Source organism: Brassica napus, chromosome C7, assembly GCF_020379485.1.
Source record: "Brassica napus cultivar Da-Ae chromosome C7, Da-Ae, whole genome shotgun sequence".
NCBI lineage: Eukaryota > Viridiplantae > Streptophyta > Magnoliopsida > Brassicales > Brassicaceae > Brassica > Brassica napus.
The window spans coordinates 18,960,951-18,981,311 of record NC_063450.1 but is presented as its reverse complement, the minus strand read 5'-3'; the positions used below and the strand labels follow the sequence as shown (position 1 = coordinate 18,981,311).

Sequence of the window (20,361 nt, the reverse complement as noted above, 5' to 3'; positions counted from 1 at the left end):
TAATCCAAATGCTAAAAAAGCAGATAAAATAATGCTTTAGTGAGATGCATTTATTATTCTTAATATAAGAAACCCATGAAACAGAAAGTGTATATACAAACAAAAGAAAAATAAAGAAAAGCAGAAATTAAAGTGAAACATGCTTATAAATTGGATATATAAAGATTTTAAATATTCATATTGATTAATATATTTAGTTTCCAAATGGTTACATCTAGTGGCAAAAATGTAATAGCCCTGTTCGGAAAGATGACGCTGCGTCAGCGTCCGGTAATCTAAAATCGATACAGACCACGGAAAAACAAAACACAGATGAGAGAGAAAATGATCGCTAGCGTCTAACACGGCACCGGATTTTCAAAAATGATAAGACGCTATTAAATCCGGCGATCCAAAGTATGTCATACTTTTTAAATGATCGCTGCGACCAATTCCAGCTAATGTATTTTCAGTTGGACGTTTGAAATATCGTCGCTGGCGCTAATTTCAGCGTCTATGCAAAGAACAGGGCTGTTTTAGACGCAGCAGAGTAGATGCAATTAATATCATTTTCAGCAGTCATTTTAAATATTGTCACAGCGCTAATTTCAGCGTCTATACAAAGGTATAGAACAGAGTAGAACATCGTTTGTGTTCGTTGCGTCTACTCTGCTGAGTCTAAAACAACTATTTGGTTTACAAAAGTATAGAATAATTTGAAAATATCAAAACAAATATTTATATTTCTAAATTAAGAGGATTAATGGTAATATTTTCTATTTACTTGGGTTTTCTTTGGTCTAATATTTATTTACTTGGTTTAGAATTTAGTTTTTACTAGTATTCGTCCCGTACCTTATTTTCTTATATAAAAACTAACATCTAATTTTAATTTCTTAACATGTAATAACACTTCATGTTTTGGGTTAAAAATGTATTAACACCACCTTCATCTTTGAATCTACAGTATATAAAAATAGGGAAATTTAAACTAATAGTGGAAATAAAAACTAATCCATCAAATCAATAAACATGGTCCACATAAACCAATTAGTTTCAAAAAATTATTTATTAGAATTTTGATAATAAAAAGTATTGGGTTCATAGACATTTTGACCAAAAGGGTTCAAAGAGTAAAATTATTGATGACTTGTAACTAAAACTCAAGAAGTCACCAATTTATTTTTTTAAACCTTTGGTCAAGAAAATTACCAACGTTGAAAAAATAAACTTGGTAATCATAAATCGCCAAGTCATCGTAAACATCTCCATAAATACTAAATACATTATAATACCACAATTTCCTACAATGAAGATCAATGCAACTTAAAGATATTACGTAATACAAATTTGAATCGCGGTTTTGAAAAAGAAGCAAGGATAGAACTACCGAGTTTACAGAATCAATTACCTTTATCCAGACAGCATTTCTTTGGTTACACAGTGCCTCAAAAAAAAAATTGGAAACGTCGTCGAACTTTCCTATTCACCTTCTCATTTTGCATATGGTTAATCTTCAGATTTAACCTTATCTGCCTTTAGTGTTTTTTATCGACTCTTCCCATTTGCATAAGATTTGAATTGATGCTCCATCACTCAGTCACCTGTTTACTCATTTCTATATAATCATCACCGAAACATGCAAACAGTCTATTAGGTTCCAAAATTATAAAAATAGTTTATTGACGTACTTAGCTTTCTAAGTATAAGCCGTAAAAAACTGAGCTGTAAGTATCTAATTTTTTGTATAATAGAGTCGAATGTACTTATTGTTACCTCATTTGCAAACGTTTCTCTGATTTTCCATTTTTTGAAGAATGAAGTTCTGAAGCATCAGTATACTCCAGTGACATCTTTAGTTTGAAATCACACTAATAGAATTAATGGGTATAAACTAGATCGTAAACTGTTGTCGTTATTCATGTACAAGGTCACATATATATACATAGCGTAGAGACTCCTAACCCTAAGGGTAATATGAATATAGATAATTACAAGATATTAGTTATCATTATTGCTAAGATGTATACTTATCTTCTATAGGGTACGTATTTATTTGAAGAAAACAGAAAAGCGAACATGAAAACAAAAGTCACAAATATACATTATTTTTGTTGGTACACACCGACGAACTGTAAAAAAAATTGACAAAGAAGATAAAAACTATGGAGAAGAAGAAAAAGGAAGAGCAAATAAAAAAATGAATTGATTAAAATTATATATTTCTCCTCATGTAATGAGCATATTTGGAAGCTTGGATCCTATCTTGCTCATTTAATAAATAACCCATTACTGCACGGTTTGAAATCATGCCATGATTTCGAAGATATAGATGACAAGAACATGATAGTGGTAATCAGAGATGATCAGATAGGGGCACATGATCGGGGCCAGGCGTTGACCGCGTACCGGCGTACGGGTGAGTTTGATGTTACAGGCACCGGTAAGATCGAGTCACGCCAGTCTTGGTGAGAAACGATCATAAGACACCGCATGGACGGACCGCATCTGGAATTGGATGTCGAACATACCAGGGCAGGTGATCACATAGGGGGACATGATGGGGGCCGGAAAGAAATTCCCCGGACGTGCAATAGATCCTAGAGTTTCTAGGTTGATTGGAGCCATAATTTTATGTATGGTGATGACTGAGTTCACTACAATGTGTGAAATGCTGATAAATAGTGGCTAGTTGGTTCTTGTTTCACATTGAAGAAGAAGAAGAAGTAGTGTATACGTGAACACACTGCAGAATATCTTTTGTATCCTGATGTCAATTCATCAAAAACAACCAAATGAGGAAAAAACTTCCACGGTTCCACCCCTGTAGAACCGCATATGCAAAAGAACCAACCGCTTGATGTTAGTTTTAGGATTTTAGAATTTTGATATTAATTAGTTTTAAGATTGAACTAGATTTTTACCTGCCTTTAAAAGGCGGGTATATATTTTGTTTTATATTTTTTTAGAAATTTAATTTTTATATTTATGTTTTTCAGTTATATTTATGTTTTTCTTTGTATAATGTTTCTCTTAAATAATTAATAAGAAGTTTTAATAATTGTATTAAAATAGTTGGACCACACCTATATCAATAGGTCATGTTCATGTTTTAATAGAATAGATGTTAACTTAAGGATTTCTTAATTTAAATATTTTTGTGTTTGTGAAATATTAAAAAAAAAGTTCATATATAAAACTAATTTTTGAATTTTAAAGTAATTATGTTATTTTAAAACATTATTCAAAACTTTTATTATATTCTTACATATTTATAAATGTTTTATAAACATTTTCAATTTATAAAAATGTTTTCATATTTCATATTTAGAAATATTTTATTATGAACAATGTTTACTAAAGATTTTTATTTTTAAAATTTTGCAAACTTTTATAATTTAAAAATAGTATCATATTCCAAAAGTTCCTTTTCTATTTATATATATTTTTATTAAAAAAATAAAATTAAAATGTTTAAAAATGTTTAAAAATGTTTTTACATAATTTTATAAATTTGTTAGTTTAGAATTTGTTGGTTTAATTTGTTTGTTTAATTTGTTAGATTAAGGATATAGATTATAATTTTGTGTTATTTGTATATTTAAAACTTTTAATAGTTAGGCATTGGTACTTATCAGCAATTGGTCCTTACCACCAAGTTGTCATGGCCTATAACCGTGAAGGGAAATATTTATTGGATTGGTCGATCGTTACGACCGACTCATCAAGATTTCTTAATAAGTTATTATTTGTCAACAGAGATTTCAAGTTCACAGTCTGACTTTTTCTCATCATTTCATTGTATGGTTGGTTTCCTCGTTACAAGTAGTTCGGGAAGAGAAACATTGTCTGTTAACTTCTGAAACATGCTTAGTAGATTCACGTGTATAGGTGAAAACTAGTTCATATCATGGAGCAAGTTCCTAACACAGAAAGTCGATCTTAAGAATTATAAGTAAGGGTTGAGATTCTCGGCCAACGAGCAGAACATAGTTGTTGGGTGTTGCTATCGGTACTCAATACACAAAAAAAATCTTACACATTGTGTGAGAAAATAACTCATGCAAATCGATCATGTTGGAGATTTTATATGCAGATCATCTTACTCAGTTCTTCTTAATTATATATGTTCCAAGTTTAGCTAAAGTCCAGTAAGGATTTTTTTTTCCAAATATATTTTTCAATCCTAAAGCGTAAAATTTATGCAAATCCATCCGTGAAGCAACCTTTAAAAAGCACAAGTAAGGAAAAAAAAAAGAAGAAGAATAAAGAATCAATAAAATCAAGCACTTCGAATTAACCTTTCTTGGAATTCAAGTAAAGATCTCTCCTTATCCAGTCTCATCGCCTCTCTAAACTTATTGATGAATTGGTCGGCTTTTTCATCCACCCTAAGGTGCGGCGATGCAGCCACCACTCTCATCCAAGCATCTTCCATCGAATCAACAATCTCCTGCGGCCCCTCCTCTTCTTCTTTTTCCTTTTTTCGCCCCACAACTTTCTCATCACTCTTGGTCTCCCCCTGCCTCCATCGTTGGCCTTCGTATTGGTAGATTTGTTTGTAAATGCTCTCACTATGCCTTCTACGACACTTTCTTTTGCCAAAAGGATGAGAGAAAAATTCTAGGAAGTGGCTATGATTGTGACTATATCCTCTGTTGAAATGAATTCGAGGGATAGTGTTTTGAAGGTACCTTGTCCTGAAAGGCACGATGAGATGGTGACTGATGACACGGAGGAGACGAGAAGTCGAATCTCTGACCGATGCAGCAATCTTGATGTCTCTAAATTTGGATCTGAGCTTGTGTGTGAACCTCTTCCATGCCCGCTTCACCACAATTTTCTTCTTGCTAACACACAAAAGAGCCATTGATAAAATAAAACAAAATAATATCTTCTTAACTTTTCCTTTCTTGCTAAGAAAGATGTGTTGGGAGAAATCGCCAATGGCTATTGAGGAAATATTAGGCTTTTATATAGAAGGATGCAGAACATATTAAAGATAGGTTAATATTATAACTAAGATTTGTACTAATGGGAACTGGATATGTAACCGTTATACTACATTTCTGTGAGAAACTAAAATTCTTGATGACATTGCTTTGGGACAAAGAAGGGAATAGAAAGTGGAGTTGTCTTCGCTTCTTTTGGATGGCCAAGCTGGGATTCTGACCAAAAAGTACAACTTTCTCGATTTATTTATGAAGCAAACCAACTTTCGGCATGTTTCTTAGCTGAAACAACTTTGAGAAATTGCTCATAAAAGTTTGAGAAAAAATAAATAACTTCCTTTTCTAAAAGCAACTTCTCTCCCTGTGCACCCAAAAAAACATTATACTATTTAATTCAAATATTACCTACGTTTAAGTGCATTTTTTTTTTAAACCAGACGCTTAAGTGCATGTTGCATCGTACGACTTGCAAACTACATTCTATGATGTCAAATTCAATTAGTCTAATTCTTACAGTTAAACACGTACTTCTTTCTCACAGCGTCAAGTAACGTTAACAACCCTTGATTATTAAAATGCCTATTTTAAGATAAATTTAAATCATAATTTTTTGTAAAAGAATTAAAATAAAAAGCAGAGAGACGTGGTAAGAGAGAAGGGAAAAGCGCCAAAGTCTAAGGCTAATTGTATGGTAGCTTCAAACATTCCTAAAATGGCGATCGTCCCCCAAAAGAACATTTTCTTTCCATTATACCATTCACACATTTCCTCATACCAATATTTCAGACTAAAATTGTTCAAATATATTCTGATAAGTTTTTGATAGTCTAAAGAGAATTTGGATGAGAGTTGAAGACAGATGCATCTATGAAGACAGGTGAATTACAACACTTGATGCTTCTTGAGTTTATCCGACGTTGTTCTTTCGGGTTTCTCAGATGGAATGGCAGATCCTGCTAGTTATGTCTATCACGAGCGTGACATCGACCAAGTTTGTTTCTTACTTTCTTCCTTTCTTTGAAGGAAACATTGTTACGTTTAAACATTACTGTTACATAAGAGACATTGTTATATATGTTTGCCATTTTTGTGTACTATGAAGAAAACCTTCTTGATTTGGAAAAGGGAGGAGTTTTGTTATCTGTTTATTTATTTTTCTGTAATAAAGGTTCCATGTTGTTAATTTCTAAAATGGACCTCCATTTTTAACATTGATTTTTAATTCTGTTACAAATTATGAGAATTATAAAATCGACAATTCTAAAACCAATAATTCTATCAGGTATATGTAGATTCAGCCGACAAATTATGATAATGAGACCTCCCATTAAGTTTGCATTTTTTTTGTCTTCTAGGCCAGTTAATCACTCTCTTTATAATTCACGTTTCCATTAACATTGTTACAGGCACTTATCGTTTTGAAAAAGGGAACTCAATTAGTCAAGTACAGTCGAAAAGGGAAACCTAAATTCCGTGCATTCAGGCTATCACCGGTATACTACTTCAAACAAATACATGCAATGTTTTCGTTTTCTAGTGGATTATACTAACTATATTAATGTTGATGATAGGATGAAAAATCGTTGATTTGGTTTTCGCATGGAGAAGAAAAAGGTTTGAAGTTATCTGAAGTTTCTCGAATTGTCCCTGGACAAAGAACTGTGAGTTTAACCTAGTTATTTAATCTTTTAATAAATAAAAGCAGCCTCTTGTGTGTTACTAACAAGTTTTTATGAGCAGCCCGTTTTTAAGAGATTTTTACGTCCAGAGAAAGACCACTTATCGTTTTCACTTTTATTCAATAACAGAGAAAGGTCGCTTGATTTGGTTAGTAAAGAGACCACTTTAATTAGCTTTCTTCAACTTGGATTATAAAATTGAAAGTCACATATGTATTTTTTTGGTAGATCTGTAAAGACAAAGCTGAGACAGAGATTTGGTTTGCTGGCCTTAAGTATTTAATTGAAAGAAGTCGTAATAGACGCGCAAGAAGTGAGATACCTGAGGTATATATATGTTCTTTAACTTTTATACTTTTTTTTAATATGGTGAAACGTTTTTAGATACCCTGTTTTAAGTGTGCATGTATTTTTTGTTACCTAACGTAGAAAAAAAAAGCCTTTTAAAATGTTTTCCCTCAAGTTTTGACCATATATATGCACCAGGTTTATACTTACGTACAACTAAAGTTTAATCCATATGAGTTAATTGTATTATTTCTCAGATAAACGACAGTGACTACTTCTCCACTGGTCGTCAATCAATAGACGTTTTTCCAAACAACATACCACGAGGTAGAACATCAATTGATCTAGGCTCAGATGTTGGATATGAACGTGGAAACATGTTAAGACCAAGTACTGATGGTTTCCGGATCAGTGTCTCAAGCACGCCAAGCTGTTCAAGTGGAGGTTCTGGTCCAGATGATATCGAATCATTAGGTGATGTTTACGTTTGGGGTGAGGTTTGGAGCGATGGGATACTACCAGATGGGACTATTACCAAAGAGACAGTGAAAACAGATGTGTTAACTCCAAGACCCTTGGAATCAAACGTTGTTCTTGATGTTCACCAGATTGTTTGCGGTGTGAGGCACGTTGCGCTTGTGACAAGACAAGGAGAAGTGTTTACTTGGGGAGAAGAAGCTGGAGGTAGGCTTGGACATGGTATTCAAGTAGACATTAGTCGTCCGAAACTAGTTGAGTTTCTTGCTCTAACCAACATAGACTTTGTTGCTTGTGGAGAATACCACACTTGTGTTGTATCAACCTCTGGAGACTTGTTTTCGTGGGGAGATGGAATCCATAATGTTGGGCTTTTAGGACATGGTAGTGATATTAGTCATTGGATACCAAAACGAGTCTCTGGTCCTTTAGAAGGTCTTCAGGTGCTTTCTGTTGCGTGTGGCACTTGGCATTCAGCTCTGGCCACTGCAAACGGGAAGCTATTCACATTTGGTGATGGTGCGTTTGGAGTTTTAGGACATGGAAACAGAGAAAGCGTTTCGTGTCCTAAGGAAGTACAGTCTTTAAACGGTTTGAAAACAGTGAAAGTTGCTTGTAACATTTGGCATACCGTGGCCATCGTCGAGGTTATGGGACAGACCGGTACAAGTATGTCATCAAGGAAGTTGTTTACTTGGGGTGATGGTGAGAAAAACAGGTTAGGGCATGGGAACAAAGAGACTTACTTGCTACCCACGTGTGTCTCTTCACTTATTGACTACAACTTTCATCAGATCGCGTGTGGGCATACATTTACCGTCGCACTCACAACCTCAGGACATGTTTTCACAATGGGTGGGACTTCACATGGTCAGCTAGGTAACTCAATCTCTGGTGGTAAGTTACCTTGTTTGGTGCAAGACCGATTAGTGGGAGAATTTGTGGAAGAAATAGCTTGTGGGGATCACCATGTGGCGGTTTTAACATCAAGAAGTGAAGTATTCACATGGGGGAAAGGTGCTAATGGAAGATTAGGACATGGTGATACAGATGATAGAAGAACACCAACTTTAGTTGAAGCCTTGAGAGACCGGCATGTGAAGAGCTTATCTTGCGGCTCAAACTTCACATCAAGTATATGTATTCATAAATGGGTATCCGGAGCAGATCAGTCAATCTGCTCCGGATGTCGCCAAGCTTTTGGGTTTACCCGCAAGAGACATAACTGCTATAACTGTGGTTTAGTCCATTGCCATGCTTGTAGTTCAAAGAAGGCTTTGAAAGCAGCATTGGCTCCAACACCAGGGAAACCACATCGCGTGTGCGATGCGTGTTACAGCAAACTTAAAGCCGCTGAATCTGGTTATATATCTAATGGAAATAGGACTAGTGTTGCAACCCCTGGACGATCAATGGATGGTTCGGTAAGAATAGATAAAGGAACAACTAGGTCATCGAAAGTCCTCTCGACGGGAAATAATACAGAATCAGGCAAGACGTCAAGGCTTGGAGTTAGACCTGATGCTTCTAGTGTCCGTGCCTCGCAAGTTCCTTCTCTCCAACAACTTAAAGACATTGCATTCCCGGCATCACTAACCGCGATTCAGAATGCTTTAAAACCTGCTGTTGCTCCTGCTGCTGTTCCAGCTCGTCTACTAGTTGGACCAATGTCATCGCCTCCACCTGCTAGATCCTCATCGCCTTTACCTGCAAGATCCTCTTCTCCTTACGCAAGAAGATCGAGCCCTCCACGGACTTCTGGATTTTCTAGGAGCGTTATTGATAGTTTAAAGAAGACTAATGAAGTTATGAACCAAGAAATGACAAAACTACAGAGTCAGGTATCTTTATTTCTTGTTCCGTGTTACCAATTATATTATAATGAAGCTAACTCATATGCCTTCAACTTTTAGGTTAAGAATTTGAAACAGAAATGCAATAATCAAGGAACTGAGATACAAAGATTCCAAAAAGCAGCTAAAGAAGCTTTTGAATTAGCTGCTAAGCAATCTTCTAAACATAAATCAGCAACAGAAGCCCTAAAATCTGTTGCAGAACAGGTTTGGTTCATATTTTTTGTACTAAAAAAACTTTTTTCTTGCAACATATCTTATAACTGTTTTTTTTTTCTATTTTTAGTTGAAAGGTTTGAAGGAGAAATTACCACCTGAAGTATCAGAGAGTGAAGCTTTTGAGTCCATTAATTCTCAAGCTGAAGTTTATCTAAATGCAAACGAAGTAACAGAAACATCTTTACTTACAACTTCGATACTTGATCAGCAAGAAACATCTCCTACTGGAAACACACAAGATCAAAAGATTGATGAACAAGTATCATCGAAAAGTATATCCGAGACATCGAATTCATCAAAGCCAGTACCAACAGAATCTTCTTCTTCATCGTCATCAAGAACAGGTGGAAAGGAAAGTAAAGAACAGTTTGAACCTGGCGTTTATGTGACTTTTGCGGTAGATATGAATGGAAACAAGATCTTCCGACGAGTTAGATTCAGGTAACATTTACTTGTGTTATGTATGGATTTTATAAATCATGTCTGAAAACTTTTTGTTTTGTAGTAAAAAGAGATTTGACGAACATCAAGCAGAAGATTGGTGGACTAAAAACAAAGATAGGTTGCTCAAGTGGTATAGTCCAAATTCATCATCAAGTCCAGTGGCTTCTGATTCATCTATCGCTCCTTCACCACCATCTGAACCACCGTCTGATCCATCAGTCTCTGAGAAGGACAATGAGGCAGAAGCAGATTAACCATGTGTGTAAGTTATGGTTGTGTTTCTTTTTTTCACATGTACCAGTTATAGATACAAAATGAAGTATATCTGAGGTTTGTTTCTTAAAAATTCTGAAACGGAATGTTGGTAACTTGTATTGCCTTATGCAAAGATATGAAAAGTTTTGGAAATAGGATTGTAATATCTAGGATCATATAGTTTTTATAACTTGCTTGATTGTCTTTGGTGACTTCTTTTAATTTGGATTGTAAATGAGTAGGAAAAAACATAAAACAGTTATGTTATAGGATATTGTGTAAGTGAAAACCAAATATTTATAGATAGAAATATATGTATTACAGTCCGCGGCCTTTAAGCGGCGAGTAAAGACACGCGCTTCTCTCTCTCTGTTTTCTAAATTCTAGATCCAGATCTGGGAGGAGCTCCGACCTTCCGGCGTCTCGTCGGTCTTCCAAGGATGCTCCCCCCCCCCCCTTTACTTTTTCGTTCGTCGGAACTTGCGCCTAACAAAAGGAAAGTGACGAACTGAAGGAGGCACAACCTTTCTCTCCTCCGCGGTGTTTAGGTCACTGTCGCGGTGGCCCTCTACGTTGAAGCTGTGGCTTGGTGTTTCGTCGGAAGCTGGTGGTAGATCTCTGCTAGAGGACGGTGGAGGCTCTCTGGATTTCCGCAAGTTAACCATCCAGGCTAGGGTCTTTCTTTCAACGCCGTTGCTGTGGGGGCTTTTGTTGTCGACGAGCTTGTTCTGGAGATGGCGGTTCTCCGGAACCTTCCCTCTTAGATGCAGAAGCTTCTCTTGGCCGGTGGAATTAGGGTTTGTGCGTGGTGCTTGAAGAGGTGTGCGACGGCGAGGCAGCGACAGAGCTTGGCGGAGAAAAGTTCAAGAGTCGGTTCTCCTGTAGATTCCGGCGCTCGGGGCCGCGGGATCCCTCCGAGGTTGGCTCTAGCTCTGAAGAGGAACCGTTGATGGATCATCGGCTGGTTCTGAACACACTGGCCGCCGTGAAGTTACGGTGACATCGGATTTGCTAACCAATCGTGTTCGTCGGAGTGGGGCTTTATGCTCCTAGGTCTTGTGTTGTGCTTTGTCTCTCTGTTCTTGTTTGAGTATCGTTTCTTTGGGTTTCCGGTTTTTCTCCGGCAGTGACGTGTACTTTCCAATTCCCATTGGGTGAATTAAAAAAAAAAAAAGTTAAAGATGGATAAAGAAAAAAAAAAAAAAAAAAAAAAATTATAGAGAGACCGTTTAGTTTTATATTACTAGATGCGTTGTACCCGCGCTTGCGCGGGATCGTTGACGTTTTTTCGTTTATATAAATGTGTTGAAATGCTGATGTACTTTTGTTTGGTCTTTGATTTCTCAAGATTTGTATGTGTTTGAGTTTGTTGTTTTGGTTTTGTGAACCATTTTCGTTATTAAAGCAGAGTGGTATATTCGGTGGTGTTTATTTGATATTTGTTTTTTTGCAACAATGGTCATTCTTCCAAATTTTATTTTTTTTTATTTCGTTTAATTTTTGTTCTCAAATAAATTATTTTTTGAAAATTATACTGGTGTGAAATCTGGAAACTTACACCTGTTTTTATGAATTCTAACGGGTTGAAAATGAAATATATTGTTGCAGACAAATAATAATATATTTGGCATGTAAAAATGTTGGGTTTGTTAGTCAATTAAAGAAACGATAGTGAAGAGTTCGTGGTCAACTTGCAAGATATGTAATTCTGAATTGTCTCTGATAATGATAATTGACTGGAGGATCTAGCTTTCGGTCATATTATATAATCGTACGGTCTAGAAGACATTTTTGGAGGTCCCATTATTTAAAAAAAAAAACATTTACAGCACTGCCACTACCACTGCTTTTAGCTTAAAATAAAAATTTATGGAAATTATTTATATCTGCCAAACGATTTTCATCCATTTCCTTAAATAATCATATACAACCACTTAATTAACCTGAATATATATTTATTTAAAATGGGTATATATAATGAAAATATATTTATTTAAAATGGGTATATATAACCATTGCTTAAGATGTCGTTGAAAACATTTTATGATATCATCGCAAGTTATTTGAATAACAATTGATATATATATATACCTTGCAAAACAATCCCCAAACCCTGAAAACATAACTATAAGTGTTGCCTCAATATAATATATCGTTTACCATGCAAAAAACAGACCTTAAACCCCAAATAAATACAAGTTTACCTATCAATTTAGAGACTTTTTTTTCACATTCCCTTGAATTAGTATTAATATTATTTGGTTAAACTAAGCAACAAATTGTTTAAAATTACTAAACGACATTCAAGAATATTTAGAGCAGTCATGTCGATTTATTACATTTAAAAAAATGAATATTCCCTTAAAATATTGTTTTTATGCCACAAGAATATTTAGTAACTGACTCAACATTTAAAACAAAAATTTTCCTAAATATGTATATAGTTTAAAATAATATCTAAACTTATTTTTTCTATTAAGGAAGAATAAAACGGTAACAAATCAACAGCGGTTTTCGGTGTAGCTCATATCGTGGCAGCTTATCGAAAGACTTGTGGACCAAGAACGAAGCTCATGTACCACAGAATTGACCATGAAGCTGTAAAATATTTGCTACGTTGTTTCTTTAACCTAATAGCTTATCTCTTGAGCTTGGAAATAAACTCATTCTCATGTTTTTTTTTTTCATGTGTAAAATAGTTGCATCAAAGCTACACCATTCAGCCACATGGATCCTTGTCATATGAACCTCTGTTAGCGTCATCCAGCTACACATTAGCTCGTTCAATAAGGATGATATGAATCATATAAATCTTGGTGATGATCTTAAGAGAAATGAGAGTGCTGGTGTAGTTCAAGTCCATGGGTTTGGAGGAGTTGTCTTCTCTTGAAGACGTGCAGTGGGAGAACTGTCTCAGCAGCTTGATCGTAGAATGGTGTGATAATGCTCTACAAAGTAAAATCTACTTCCATTTATAACCATACATAATGCCATTGAGACTAAAGGAGTTAGTTACCTTAACTTAATACTTTTCTTGTGGGTTATTACAGGCTTCTATATGTTTAGAAGCTTGGGATGAAGCACTCAATGAGATAATCAAGTTATCATATGAGATTATCCAAAAGGTAGTGTACTCAGAAATGGGTTTAGATAATCATCAAATACATATTAGACAAGTACGCCGATGGTAGAAGTAGAACAATAACAAACGGAGATCCTAAACAAACAGCTCTCTAGCTTCTTCTTTATCATACACAAGACTCTCACCCAAAGTGGAAGTAAACCTATTCCTTGGCGGATTTGTTGTTGAGAGCACATCAGAGATGGAGATTGGAGCTCGGAGTGATCTGCGAATCTTGTGATCACGTAGGAGAAGATGGAGTTGATGAAGAGCATGAGGATGAGTAGCCACTCGAATTAAGTCACCTAACATAATTCTTATGCTAATGCCAAAGCTCTGGTGAAACTCCGTGAGCTTGTCTGAGGTTTTGATGGAGAGAGATAGCCATCTTGTTGGTATGGTAGAAACATATAAAGATCAAAGAATCAATCAATCATGGGGCAGGTTTTATTCTGCAAAGCGAAACGTTTTAGTTAGACTACAAAACATTGCAGATTGCTGCAGGAAAAAAAAAACAGAGACAAGAAGAGAAAGTTGACCAAACACAAAACCAAACATACATAGAGATTTGATCAGCAGTAGAAGATCATTTTTCTCAGACAAAACTAAGTTTTTATATATACAAAATTGAACTTGTAAAATCTAAATCAAGTGTTTGTCTTCCGACAAGGAACTGCACAAAAAGAAACCATAACAGAGGAACATGAGTCTTAAGTTAGAAAGCAAGAGTCTTTATAACATGAGAACCATGGTTAGCTCGTTCAAATCTATATCAATGACGCACAAAGCAAACAAAAGTAGCAAAGGATTAGATTGTTCTAAGAATCGTGATGTGTATTACCTTTGAACGGCGGATTTGATTGTTCAGATCACCAGACCTGGCGCCATTTTGTGGCAGTATCCATATGATGATGTTTTTACTGGTGAAAAATACAGTACGATCAGAATAGACGCATGATTCTACCGGGGAAGGTGTTTGAATGACTTACAGTATTGAAGATGAAACTGGAGAGTCTCCCTTCGCTCTCCATCTCCAAAGTTTTCAACCATACCAGCTTCATCAGAGGGATCGCCAGAGACTCGAAAACCTCCCCTACCTTTAAGATTTCGAAAACCTCTCTTAGATTCTCAGAACCGCAGACGATCTTGATATATAGGAACGGAAAGACGTTACAGGAAGAGGAATCACGACATCATCGAAGATCGATTCATAATGATGGAGTAATAACAAAAGCCCACGCTTTTAAAAAACAACATAAGAAAAGAAAAAAAAAACTAAAGGTAGAGACCACAAATGTGATGATGTGTTGCATTTCATTCAAGTTTCTCCAAGTCAATGATTAAAATAAAATATCTGATAGAATACTATAGTAAGATTCAAAATCAACAGAACGAACGTAAGAGGCCGGATGTATTCAGTTGGGAGCCGAAAATTCTAGTGTTTTACGCGTCTTTTAGAAAAATTAAAATTCATATCTCAAAAATTGACCTAGATTCAGAGATTAGAGCGAGAGCTGATGTAAGCCCGGAAAATGAAATGTGTTTAACATTCGTAATTAGCCACGAAATCGAACCTTCTGTCAGAGTTCAGTGATAACAAACATAATCAACGTACAAATAGGTTTGAAAGTTTCTAAAATATAGGGAGTTGTTTTGACTTTTCAGAGTGAAGTCTTCTTCTTGGTCTGAATTTGACCAGGCCATCTCAGAACTCTTATTTGCTAAGGAAGTAAACATAAACAAAACATTTTCTCTGATCGACGAGAAAGATGGGACAAATGCAATCGAAAGAGAAATTAATGTTTAACCATGTGAGGTCCGGCAACGTAGAAGGGATTCGAGCTCTTTGTCTAGAGGGTGCAAACCTCGAGGTTTCTCCTTTTATATTTCTCTGAATTTAAGGGTTTTACAGGACACTAGTCGTGTTTTGATTTACATGTGTTTCGATATCATCGCAGTGGATGGATAAAGAAGGAAACACGCCTTTGATCTTGGCTTGCAAGAAGTCTAAGCTATATGATGTTGCACAAACCTTGATCGAGCTGGGCGCCAATGTTAATTCCCATCCTCCTGGTATTTTTCAGATTCTTTTTTATTAAAGAAAGACTTTTCTTAAATTTGACTATTACATCTTTCTTGTTTCAAGTGAGAAAGTAACTGAGCTAATTCAATATTAGAGAGATCGATGCTTACGATCAGAGAGACAAGTTGGAGTTCTGTAATGTATTTCAGCTAATTTGGTCATGTCTTTTACTCTTCTTGTCGGTATCAGCTCCCCGTGACGCGACTCCTCTGTACCATGCTGCAAGAAGAGGTCTCGAGAAGACTGTTAAATTACTTCTTTCAAATGGTGGTAAGTGTTTCTCCTCTCTTACTACCAAAGGCGGTCCTAAACATAGGCAAGTGAGACATTCGCGTATGGACCCCAGAATTTAAGAGACCCCAGAATTTAAGAAATGATTTATATAGTCCTAAATTTGTAAAAAAAAAATTATAAAAATCCTTACTAAATTGGATGCTCTCTACTTAACTGAATGTGACTTTGGTGTCTACGTTAGGTATACTGATCTTTATCTCATCTCGTATGTAATAATCTCTTCTTTTTTTCCGGCAGTAAATTATGATTGTCAGACACCACTTCAACAAGCTAGATACTATAAGTACACCAAGGTCGTACGTGCCATTGAGGTATTGTTTTGTAATACCTTATTCTTCTTTTTCACTCCTTATAACTAACTTTTGAAGGATATGATTGTTCTGAAGAATCACATATGCGTGTTCTCTGGTTGGATGCGTGAATTTTACGGTCCTTCTCTTCTTGGTGTATTTGCTCCTCAGCTTCTTTCAAGAAGAGTGTGAGTACTCTCACTCGTTGAACTTAACCCTTTTCTAAAGATTTCGACTTTACCCAGAAGACTATATATGAATCTTCTTTGATTTGCAGATGGGTTGTCATCATACCAACTAGCTCAATTTACCCTAAGCCTTACAAATTTGAGCTGGTTGTGTATGCTAGTCTGAAGGTACGACGATGATCATTATATAATAACAATTCAGAGAACAAGATGTAATGTGCTTAACTCATGCATATTTTGGTTTATCTGGTTAATGAAACTGGTATGATGTCATCAGGATGCACAGCCACGGGTGGTGATGGCTTTGAGGAATCCACACTTAAAAGAACCAGAGGAGATGCACCCTAATACTTCAGTGACCATTGTTGATAATGATAACACCAAAAGTAATAATAACCCTTATACATTTATATGTTTTTTACATGCAAACCTCTAAATTTTGTTCAATGTTGATTGAATTTTATACCGAGTCTGCGTGGAGGCGTAGGCCTCAGTAGTTGGGAGTAAATTATATGCTGTTATGTTTTTTTAAAAAATTATACTGTTAAGTTGCTGACAACTATTCCTAGTTTGTATCAAAAAAAAATCTACAGCTTGCTTAGAAAGTGTCTCTGTTTTATTATCTGCTCTTGAATTATTAAAACTCTGTTTTTGTGAATTCAAAACATGTGAGTGTTTTCTTCTCTTTTTTTTTTTAACAGAAAAAAGTCTTAAACTCGCACCTTCGATAGAAGAGGGCAGGCAACAGCTGAAGTGGTTTTGTGATGCATGCAAAGGAATCCCACAGGTAAATGTCAAAAACAACAAACAGCCATTGAACTGTTTCATTTCTTCCTTCTTTGCTTTATATAATGAAACTCTCATGAAAATCAAAATATATACAGCCAGTGCGTCCCCCGGTCGTTGTCCAGACAGTACTACCATCTGCTCCTCCATTGGCAGATTATGATACAGAAGCGGTAGAGGAAGGTCCAATGCATTACCCATTAAGCGGTTCAACTACTCCATCGGCTTCAGTTGGTGGTGGAAATACAGAAGACGGAGGGAGCTCTGGACAATGCTTGATATGTATGGATGCTCCATCTGATGGGATTTGTGTCCCGTGTGGACATGTCGCAGGTTGCATGTCTTGCTTGACCCAGATCAAATCCCATGCATCGGAATGTCCGATCTGTCGGGCCAACATCCATCAGGTTATGAAGGTGTACCGTGTCTAAACTACAACATGTATGGGACAGATCTCTCCTTCATTTGAAAATGTTTTTTTTTTTAATTTATTGCTCACCCAAAATCCATACCCCCCCCCTTTTGTGTATTAAAAAGGAGTAAAACATCTTATTATATCATAAGGAAGGGTTTCTTCCTAATAAGTTCCCTAATAAAAACAATTACAACAATGAAAAGACAAGTTACAAATCACATGCGCTCTTTCCTTGTTTTATTTGGACCAAACTTGGAACATAGTTGAGAAGAAGTGAGGAAGATGATGATGGTCTGATTGTAGAGCTTCGATCAAGAGGATCCACCTTTACGTATGTATCTCCTCTCACAATGTGCACGATCTTGTTGTTCTTCGGGGACTGGTTGCAATACACTAAAGTTTTGCTCTGCTCGTCGGCTACGAAACTCAACCCATTGAGATTAACCTCGCTATGGTCTTTCACTGTTAGCAACTCGCTCCACGACATAATTGATCCGAGACTATTTCCCACCCAACAAGTTGTCTCTGATACATGTAAATCTCTTGATGAATAATATATGCGTGAAGTGCCTAACAGGCAAAGTTTATTTTCTGCAACCACAGATAAAGCAGATATACTATGCGAGTAAGGATGAGGAAGGGATAGACTTTGAAACATCTCTGTTGAAAAATCAAAACTAAGTAAGAAATCAGTATGACTCCATGTAGCAACCCAATAAGTATTTCCCTTGAAAGATATGCCACCACGACGATATTTTGCTAAAAACCAATCAGTAGTTGCACCAAGAACTCTCCAGGAATCAGAGGTTCAGTCATAAATCTCATACTTATTCTTGATTGGTAGAATCTTTTGACTATCCACCCTCAAGATTTTGTATTGCTTACAAGAAGAACCAAGAGCATAGTAGTCGTGTTTCTTGTACCTATCTCCGGGTTTAACCCACTTGGTTTCCCCTGAACATGGATTCCAAACCACAAGTCTCTTGTCCTTTGTGGTGCATAGCAATAATCCGTCACAGTGAAACACCTTGCGTATAGCGGCGACTTGTGAAGATTTATGATCAGGGTCTTTGAGGTTGAATTGATATGCTACCTTAACAGATGGAGGATCATCATGGAGATTGATCCTCACTAAGAATACCCTGTAATCAATCAACATGATACTAAGAGGATCTTCATCTGGCGCATTATTAGCAGAGTGTTTCTTAGCAAAGCTCTCAGATTTCAGTAGAGCCTGCCAATGTTTCGATGTTGATTGAAATCGTGACAGTGATTTAGCTGGAACCCATGAGAAAATCTCCTCTTATCATCTCCCCTGGAAGGTTTCCCCACTCCATAGAGAGACTGTGTTTCAATAACTACTTCAGCAAGCCAGACCAACCAACAAGTTAGAAAGACCTAAAACCTAACTATATAATCCTAAATTTTTCATAAAAAAGTTATTAAACTACAAAAAAAAGAAGGGCAAATATGTTATTAACACAACTTGTACTGTTTCCTTTTTTGACATATCCAAAACACACAAAAACTAACTGTTTCATCAATCAACAAGCTCCTCCAAGATGAGATATTGCAGCGCGATGGAATACTTGGCGCTTTTCTCGGATGAACCATGACTTCTCAAGAGAAACGATCCATCACCATGACCTTCATCACACATTCAATGGGTTGTTAACAAACTCTGGAGTTAAATGTTGCTTCGAGGATAGAAAACAAAACAGAACCTTTTATTGTAAAGATGGATGGGATCCATCGTTTGTAGATGAACAAAGACCTTGGGGAGTCTCCAGAACTGGTCTCGGATAAGACAAGCTCGCAAGTAGCTTTCTTGCTGAAACAGATACCGTTTCAAAGCGCATACATTAGTTTGAACAAAAAAGAACTGGTCTCGGAAGCAAAAGCTGGACTCACTTGGCATGAACAACAGCATTGTGGCATAGAGCAAGAGTCCGCACCATGGCCATGTCTCTAGCACGTGAGTTCATTAAAGTCCTCGAGTTCCTGCTCGAAGAAGAAGAATGTGGCTTAGTTAACTCATTGTAAAGCGTGTTTCTTGAAACAGAGTGAGAGATGATGAGCTTTACGATTGGGTGAAGTAGTCACCAAAGTCATCGATTACAACAGCAGCAGGGAGATGAAGATGAAGATGAAACGCAGCGAAGTAGTTCCTCAGTCCTTCATCATCATCCACATACCTTTCCATTACCAAAATCAAATCAAAGCTAAGTAAGTGAATTTAGTTTTTTCAAATTGGGTTGTTTCTTACTTCATTTGAATTCGATTGAATGCATCGGAGGAAGGGTCGAGTCCCTGAGAGAGAAAGGGAGGGTTGGATTCGATTCTTTTGCGGTGGCAGATGAAGACGACGTGAGAAGCAGTCGCTAAATTGATTGCGAATTGGAACAGCAGAGAGGTTTTGCCTCTGTGGTTGAGAGAGAACGATGAAACATGGAGAGAGAGAGAGAGAGACAGATACAAATCATGAGGAAAAAGGATGGGAAGAAAGTTACGAGGTTGTGGGGCCGGAGAGGAGGGTGAGGTTATCTCGCCGGTGATTCCCGCCGCCGCCGGAGCTTGGTTTCGTCGGGAAGAATCTCTCCGTCATTTGCTACAGATAGAAAACCGGGGTTTGGAAAATGTTGCCGAACTAAATCCAACAAAAAAACTTCGGTTCTGTTAATTTCCGGTTTGGTTAATGGATAATATAAATTGAAGGAACTAGCCACGTCATGGGCATTTAAATAGAAAACCCAACTAAAATAAAAAAAAAAGTCAAAACCTAAATAATATTCACAAATACTCCATATGTTTCGATCTAACTATAGTTTTAGTAGGTTTACATATTAAGAAAATAATTAATTTTGTATATTTTCTATATAAAAACACAATTACCTATACACATAATCATATTTCAACTAATAGAAAAATAAATTGTTAAATAAAATTAATAAATTTTGCATTGAAAGTCGAAAACGACATTTATTTTGTAACAAAAAAATTTCACTACAACGATACTTAATATGAAACGAATGAAGTAT

At 36.2% G+C, this 20,361-nt stretch overlaps 4 protein-coding genes, 1 long non-coding RNA gene and 1 pseudogene across 6 annotated transcripts; 2 read left to right on the top strand and 4 right to left on the bottom strand.

Moving 5' to 3' along the window:
* Positions 1-3,980: 3,980 nt before the first annotated feature.
* LOC106421467 lies at positions 3,981-5,232 on the bottom strand. Of its 2 annotated transcripts, none has more exons than XR_001284191.3 (2): positions 4,674-5,232; positions 3,981-4,570 (listed from the first exon to the last, which is right to left on the bottom strand). XR_001284191.3 is itself a non-coding variant. In XM_022705400.2 (2 exons), the coding sequence occupies exons 1-2, from the start codon at positions 4,847-4,849 to the stop codon at positions 4,262-4,264; spliced, it is 489 nt and encodes a 162-aa protein (XP_022561121.1). In that variant the 5' UTR covers positions 4,850-5,190; the 3' UTR covers positions 3,981-4,261. The 2 variants fall into 2 exon arrangements, 1 of the variants encoding a protein (XP_022561121.1); XM_022705400.2 differs by having other exon boundaries at positions 3,981-4,574; positions 4,674-5,190.
* Positions 5,233-5,613: 381 nt separating this feature from the next.
* LOC106421426 (PH, RCC1 and FYVE domains-containing protein 1-like) lies at positions 5,614-11,577 on the top strand. The gene is made up of 9 exons (XM_022706147.2): positions 5,614-5,922; positions 6,338-6,424; positions 6,503-6,592; positions 6,672-6,758; positions 6,839-6,937; positions 7,156-9,216; positions 9,289-9,435; positions 9,515-9,888; positions 9,953-11,577. Exons 1-9 carry the CDS (start codon positions 5,875-5,877, stop codon positions 10,143-10,145), a joined length of 3,186 nt encoding a protein of 1,061 aa, XP_022561868.1. The 5' UTR covers positions 5,614-5,874; the 3' UTR covers positions 10,146-11,577.
* A 1,685-nt stretch (positions 11,578-13,262) lies between these two features.
* Positions 13,263-14,548, bottom strand: LOC106426097. Its single transcript, XR_001285251.3, has 3 exons — positions 14,257-14,548; positions 14,109-14,187; positions 13,263-13,719 (listed from the first exon to the last, which is right to left on the bottom strand). It is a non-coding gene; the product is annotated as an uncharacterized LOC106426097 (long non-coding RNA).
* Positions 14,549-14,852: 304 nt separating this feature from the next.
* Positions 14,853-17,526, top strand: LOC106421409 (putative E3 ubiquitin-protein ligase XBAT35). The gene is made up of 9 exons (XM_013862258.3): positions 14,853-15,138; positions 15,226-15,340; positions 15,540-15,620; positions 15,882-15,955; positions 16,031-16,122; positions 16,212-16,290; positions 16,400-16,508; positions 16,824-16,909; positions 17,007-17,526. The coding sequence occupies exons 1-9, from the start codon at positions 15,037-15,039 to the stop codon at positions 17,337-17,339; spliced, it is 1,071 nt and encodes a 356-aa protein (XP_013717712.1). The 5' UTR covers positions 14,853-15,036; the 3' UTR covers positions 17,340-17,526.
* LOC106421408 lies at positions 17,438-18,660 on the bottom strand (annotated as a pseudogene).
* A 69-nt stretch (positions 18,661-18,729) lies between these two features.
* LOC106421410 lies at positions 18,730-20,030 on the bottom strand. Its single transcript, XM_013862259.3, has 6 exons — positions 19,834-20,030; positions 19,590-19,745; positions 19,408-19,518; positions 19,235-19,324; positions 19,048-19,154; positions 18,730-18,970 (listed from the first exon to the last, which is right to left on the bottom strand). The coding sequence occupies exons 1-6, from the start codon at positions 19,926-19,928 to the stop codon at positions 18,864-18,866; spliced, it is 666 nt and encodes a 221-aa protein (XP_013717713.1). The 5' UTR covers positions 19,929-20,030; the 3' UTR covers positions 18,730-18,863.
* Positions 20,031-20,361: the final 331 nt, after the last annotated feature.